At 45.9% G+C, this 6,402-nt stretch overlaps 1 protein-coding gene across 1 annotated transcript; it reads right to left on the reverse strand.

Moving 5' to 3' along the window:
- Positions 1–2,174: 2,174 nt before the first annotated feature.
- DMRT2 (doublesex and mab-3 related transcription factor 2) lies at positions 2,175–5,392 on the reverse strand. The gene is made up of 3 exons (XM_054177775.1): positions 5,054–5,392; positions 4,841–4,943; positions 2,175–3,220 (listed from the first exon to the last, which is right to left on the reverse strand). The coding sequence occupies exons 1-3, from the start codon at positions 5,390–5,392 to the stop codon at positions 2,175–2,177; spliced, it is 1,488 nt and encodes a 495-aa protein (XP_054033750.1).
- Positions 5,393–6,402: the final 1,010 nt, after the last annotated feature.

Here is a 6,402-nt window from a genome sequence, read left to right on the forward strand (position 1 = left end):
ATTTATGTAAATGTGTCTATCTAAATGTGTATTAATTAGTGTCTGGTACATCTTCAGAGTTTGAATGTGTTCGGTTCAACTGGCTGTCTAAAAGTCCAAGAGGTACCAGCCTGTTGGAGTGTTTTAGTTTTTCTGGTCTTTTTTAAAGAGATAAATAAAGAAAAGCAACTTCCTGGAAAAAATAATTCAGATGTGAAATTGAACTATGCTGGATGCACATATTGTGAAGAAAAAAAGAAAACATTTATGCAGGAATCATTTTAGTATCCAATATTGCTTCGCTACATAGGTAGCCAAATTCTCTTTCATCTGTCATGTTACTTTGTGCCAGAAGCTAGAAAAACAAAGCAAATCGTAATTTTCATAACAAAGGGAAGCCTGCTTAGATTAAAACTCCTTGTTTGCATTTAATGTTCAGCTAAGCCACGGGAGGAAGCTGTGGTGAAAGCAAGCAGATATGAAATGTGGAGACTCCATTTACGCCAGGTGAAAGCTGCTTAGCTTGGTTTGACTGCTAAACTGATCGACAAGCGGGTTCAACTCTCAAGTAAGTAACAACTCCCTCTAATGGCAGCCGGATAAAGAACAGAGTTTAAAAGCATTAAAAGAATCTCCCTGCAACTGAAGTATATTTTCAGCTTGGTAAAATCTTATTAGTAAGAATGCTTTTGAAAAGTGAAACTTGAGCTAGTGTATTTTAAATTACAACAAAGTTGTTTACATTCTTGGCAAAAATTTAACGTGCTTTGTCGATGTGTTACATACAGATTTTAATGTTACATAAAGTGTATTTTCTCCAGTGTATTTGTTGCTTTAACAACTGCCTTAGAAAAGCACCCAGAACAGAGGACTCCTCTCATTGATGAAAATTGTCCTGCTATTCATCTGCACTACTCTCAACAGAAACACTAAACACTTTTCAGAGATGAAAACTTTCACAGGCTCAGATTTATTCATAGCAAAACAAGCATTTAAGCTGTGCAGTGAATGTAATAAAAATCAGAAATTATTACATTCTGCTCACAAATACCAAATACAAATTTTTCTTGGAAGTTAATATAAAATTAAGAGCAAGCCAAAACTCCTTTCAACTGGCTGAGCTCTGTCTGCAGGATAAAAATGTTAAGGAAGGTAACCAAGTGATTGCTGGCTAGCATTACATGTGCTAACACTAACGTATAGGGAAGTGCTACAAAATCACAAATTCAGAAAGATTGAAGCTCTCTCATAGTAAAAGCTGGTAATGCTACAACCCTGACAGGTTCCCATGTAAGTTCTGCTGGTTAGTCTCCTTTATTTCTGCTATCCCTGCAAAAGGGTGTTGAATTACAAAACTGAGACGCCATTACTTGATTTCTCATCAGTGATGATTCTGAGCATTATTTTTGCTGCCTAATATCATTTCAATTACTACAATGAAAGAATCTCAGGCTCTTTCTGGTCGAAATTGAAATGTTTTCAGAAGGGAAGGGGTGGAAATCCAGAGTAAAGACAGATGAACACTTGGTGGGCGGAATAAACACATTTTAAAAGCATACTTTTGAAAATGCCAGGTTTAGATCCAAAAGCTCACCAGAGGTATTCCACTCATGCAGTGTAGCAACTCTTCTGCTTTAGGAACAGAAGCTTTTACAGAGAGGTGTAGAATAAAGTAGTCTTCTACGCTAGCATGCACTTTCCCTTCAGAACAAAAAAGGTATTTGGAAACTTATCCAGATCTCACTTAAGTTAATTTTAACAGGTCTTCACACTAGCCTACATACACCTCTTCTCTTAGTTAATTGGAGGTTTGAAGCAGGACTGAACGCTTACTTCACCAGGACAACTAGGAAGTACATTCATAATAGCAGATAAAAGAATAACTATATCCTGTAAGTAGGGCATACTTGCCTACAAAATAAAGACAAGAGAGATCAAGAATACACCATTTATTAAATGGTTTTATGTGCTGCTGAAGATAACCACACTTTACAGTCTGTACATGCAGTTTCACTTTAAAATTAAAAAAAAAATCTCTTTTTTTTTTTCAGAGGAGAAAATATGCATATTTTTGTACATCATTTTGAGACAAAACAATTACAATTTACAGGAAGTTGTCCTTACAAATCTTTTAAGGCAGGCAATATCACAAGACAAATCATACAATGAATGTAAAGTTTATTCATTGAGACACATTAGCAACTCCCAGAAGAGGGTCGTTTAAGAATTGATTCAACTGAAAATGACAGCGGCTCAGTTGATGGAAGTTTAGTTGTGGCCTCTTTGGCCCCACATAAGTCTTTTACACATTTATCTACTGTTAACCTGTATTTTTGGCTATCTTTAATTGAACACTCCCTGTATTTCTTAGGAGCATCTTCAAAAGTGTCTTTCACAAATGATGTTCTCAACTCTGCTCCTGATCTGTCAGGAAGCGTTTGTTGCAACAGTGGCTGCAATCGACTGTATTTGAGTGGTGGAGGGAGTTTGGTACTATCTTTGCTGATCTTGCTTAATACCTGTTCCTGTGGAGCCAGAGAATCCTTATCAGACATCTGATAGAAAGTTCTTTTCGGAGGAGAGAAAGCTGACCTTTCACGAGCTTCCTGAGGAAGGCACGGTATCTCATTACATGATTGCTGAATGTCTTGTGTGTGGGTCAAAACAAATGAATTTTCCAGTTTTGGAGGCATGATGTTGCCCTCACTGTTTGGACAGTCCTGACTTTGTGAGACTTTGGTATCCCAACCTGACCCAGATTTGAGAGCTTGGACAGTAGTAGCATTTAACAGGCATTGCTGGTAGAGGAAAGCATCGCTAATGGGGCCACATTTTGGCCACACTAAGAATCTAGAAGACAGGGGATACTGCCTGTAAGTAGTAGCTACACTGACATTTGAAGAAATTAGTTCCATGTTGCTGGATCCCGAATATTGCATGGTTAGATCAAGGCAGGTTGGTAAAAAATTGCAAAACTCCTTGTTTGAAGCATCGGCTTGAGTAGTGTTGAAGGCTGTTTTATACGAATTGTATTCATCTCCCTGCACCATGCGGTTAGGGAGGAAAAAGGCAGCTGCCTGTGTAGCTTCCATCATCTCTCTCTCTTTATACTCTCTCTCTAGCATAATGTTCTCCAGCTCTTTATCAGCAAAAGCTCGTCTCTTTCTCATCCTGTCACTTACAGGGGGTGGCAAGGGTGAATTCCGTCCCAGGTAAGGTTCTGTTGGAATAGGACGGTAACCTAAAACAACAAAGCAGCATTAGAAATGAAGCCACGTAAGAAGAGTGTGAAAGCTGTGCCTGTAAAAGGGCTCAGTTTGGAGACAGTCTTGCCAGGCACGGAGCACTCGCTTCAAACCTTGGTTAGCTCCTACTGAAGTCACTGAGCCACAAAGGCTTAGCTCCCTGTACCTCCAGACACATTCAGTACACATTCCTCAACACAGACAAGCAAGCCCTGCTCCTCCCTACAGGTGTAGTCTCCTTCAAAGCAAGCTAGCTAATAACTTTACAAAGCATCTCCAAAACAGCAGACATAGAAAAAGAAAAGGGAGGAAGGAGGTGGGGTACAAAACTCTAATATCTGTTATGATTGGTATTCCATCATGCAGCTGAAGGATATAACCATGCATTTTTAACAAACAGGAGCATTTAAAAGTTTTATTTCTTCTGTATTAAAAGAGAACTTCAACAAAAAGCAGAAATCCACGCTACAGTACATTCAATCACCAAGCTAACTGGATTTATTTAACATAACCAACAGGGTCCAATTCCATTGGCTTTACCCGGACAAGTAATCCCATTGAATTAATGGAACTACTCACAGATGTGAGGAGAACAGGGTTTTACCTGTTTTCACTCCCATTCTTGTCACACGGGTTTCCCCACTGCCAAGGAAGAGATCTATACCTACAGCTGATGCCTTTTCTATTCTCTAAAGATGAATCACTATGTACACATTGCTACAGATGGTAGAAAACTCCAAGAAGAACTGGGAGAAAAGAAAAAGAAAAGATAAATTAGAGGAAGGAATACAGAAGATTTTTTTTTTTTTTTAAGAGTGAATTATACATGAAAATTAGTGTTTTCGAAGAGAACGACAATTTAATTGCACTTGCATAGGCAAAGAAAGGAGCTTTCTATTTCAAAAAATAATAATTTTTTAAAAGTAGATTTGAGAACTGCAATGCTTTATAAGGCTGCAGTTTGTGAAGTAATTAAAGCAGACACAGAAATCAATTTAGTCACAATCAGAAGAGAAAGCAGAGAACATCATCTCAGTAAAATAGCCATCTTGAAAATGTCCACAGTTAAAATTTCTGATGGGTGGGGAAACAAAACAAAACAAAAAACAGCACCCTGTTATGTATATCTTACAACTGATAATGCCACAAATGGTGCTGCTATGTTAAGCATTCAGATACATTTTAAAAAGCCAACCCCTAATCGATTTACTCATTTGCAGATAAAAACACCCATGAATAAATGACCGTGCACTACAGAATGCTGCCAGGTAGTCATGTGAAAACATGGTCAGCTTGTAACAGTTACACTCACATTTCAAATTACCATTGCTTGCATTTGAGGCATTATTTGGGGGGCGGGGAGGGGAACACAATTCTGCCACATTAATTTCAGCCACGAAGGGCAGCAGATGCAGGCAGGGGATACGAGGGCAGCGGTTTTCACAGAGCACGCTTCAACACCGTTCTGTGTTTCCTCCATGAAATAATGCTGCTTTTCACGCGTGTCCGTGAGCAGTTGTGCTTTAGACAGGAGTTACGTGTTTTCCCGGGGCAAAGCGCAGTTGTCCCGCTGCGGGACAGACGGCAGCCCAAAGAGGGGTGGGGAATGCATTTACCTTCCAGGATGCTCTTGGCCAGGAGGCTAGGCGTTCGGATGTGTCTCTGGTAGACGGCTTTCCGCTCCAGGCTCGCCTGCTTCCCCGCCAGCCCCTTCTTGTCCTAGAAAAGCGACCGGGCGGCGCCGTCAGCCAGCGTTCCGCCCGCCGCGTCCCGCTCCGGCCCGCCGCGATCCAGCTCGACCCAGCCGGTCCCGTCCCGTCCCTTCTTACCTCGGTGGCCTGTTGCCGTCGGAGCGCCACCTGGGCGGCCATGACGCGCTGCCGCTCCACCACCAGCAGGCAGTTGGCACACTGGCAGTCGCGCCAGCGGCAGAACCGCTTGTGGCCCTTCAGGCATGACACCACGCCGTGGTTGCGGCACCGGGCGCATTTCGGCGTGCGGCTCAGCTTCCGCGGCTCGCCCCGCCGTGGGGCCGCGGCCGCCGCCTCCTCGCTTTCCTCCTCTTCCTCCTCAGCGTTCCTGCGCGGAGCGACGGCGGCACCGTCCGTCTCCTTCTCCACGCTTTCCACGTCGATCTCCCAGTCGGCGGCTGAGCGTCCTTCAGCCATGGATCCTCGGCAGCGCAGCTGCAAAAGAAAAGTTAGGCCGCCTGCCCCCGGGTCGCACCGGGCCTCCGAAGTAGCAGCGGCCGCCCGGCCCGCAACCAGACCCACCAAATGTGCCGCCGTCGGGAAGTCATTTCGGAGCCCTTTAGGGATGCTATATTCCCTCTTATTGTCCGCTCGGGATTCTTCCCATGCCCCACAGGCTAATCTGAGGTTCCCCTCAGCGTCGAGTGACGCTCCACTTCCCCACCCGCCCGGCTTGCCCGGGAAACTTTGCTCGCCCGCGCAGACAGACGCAGTCTCCAGCAGCGGATGATGCGAGTGGAGAAACCCCAGTGCGATGTTCCGTGCTGCGGAGCTCTCAGGTCCTCACAGGGACCTGCTCATTTCAGGATCCTGACAAGCCTCCCACCCGCTGCCTTGCGATTTAGGGGACTGGTCGATAATCGGGATTTAATACACCGCTCCTGTCCACTTCAGCTGTAAGGGGCTCCGGCAGCTCTCCGCACCGCAGAAGCAGTGTCTTCGGAACCCCCACTTCCTCTCGCCCGACCTGTTCATCCTTCCTCCCGCACTTAGCACTTACTTAAGTTCAGCGCCAGAGGCGGGCAGGCGGTGCAGAAGCGCGTAGGTACACCGCTTCCCGCAACTCGCAGGGCCGCCGCGGTCCAAGACCAACCCGGGGCAGGGGAGTCCCGAAACTCGCACCTGGGACGGGCAAGGCTTCCCGACAACCGGAACACCGCACCGTGGATGTCGGTGCTTCGCAGGGCTCCAGGCCGGGACAGGCCGAGCTGTGCAGGCTGAGGGTGCGCACTCACTGCACTGGGGCCGCTGCTGGTACCCGCCGCGTCCCGGCCGTGCCCGCCCCGCGACACAGTGCCCACCGCCCTGGCCCCGCCGCGTTATTAGCGCAGGCTGCCGCCGCCCGCACCGCCCATTGGGCCCGCACCGCGCGGCCACCGCTCTGATAGGTCCTAGGCGCTACCGCCCCGCCCTCTTCGAATGTGTGC

This window comes from Dryobates pubescens, chromosome Z (assembly GCF_014839835.1).
Source record: "Dryobates pubescens isolate bDryPub1 chromosome Z, bDryPub1.pri, whole genome shotgun sequence".
NCBI classification, from domain to species: domain Eukaryota; kingdom Metazoa; phylum Chordata; class Aves; order Piciformes; family Picidae; genus Dryobates; species Dryobates pubescens.

Coding starts and splice junctions, on each gene's coding strand:
- DMRT2 (XM_054177775.1), bottom strand. CDS start 5,392: ATGGCTGAAGGACGCTCAGCCGCCGACTGGGAGATCGACGTGGAAAGC. Junction 4,944..5,053: donor GACGGCAACAGGCCACCGAG/GTAAGAAGGGAC, acceptor TCGCTTTTCTAG/GACAAGAAGGGGCTGGCGGG. Junction 3,221..4,840: donor GGCCAAGAGCATCCTGGAAG/GTAAATGCATTC, acceptor TTGTTGTTTTAG/GTTACCGTCCTATTCCAACA.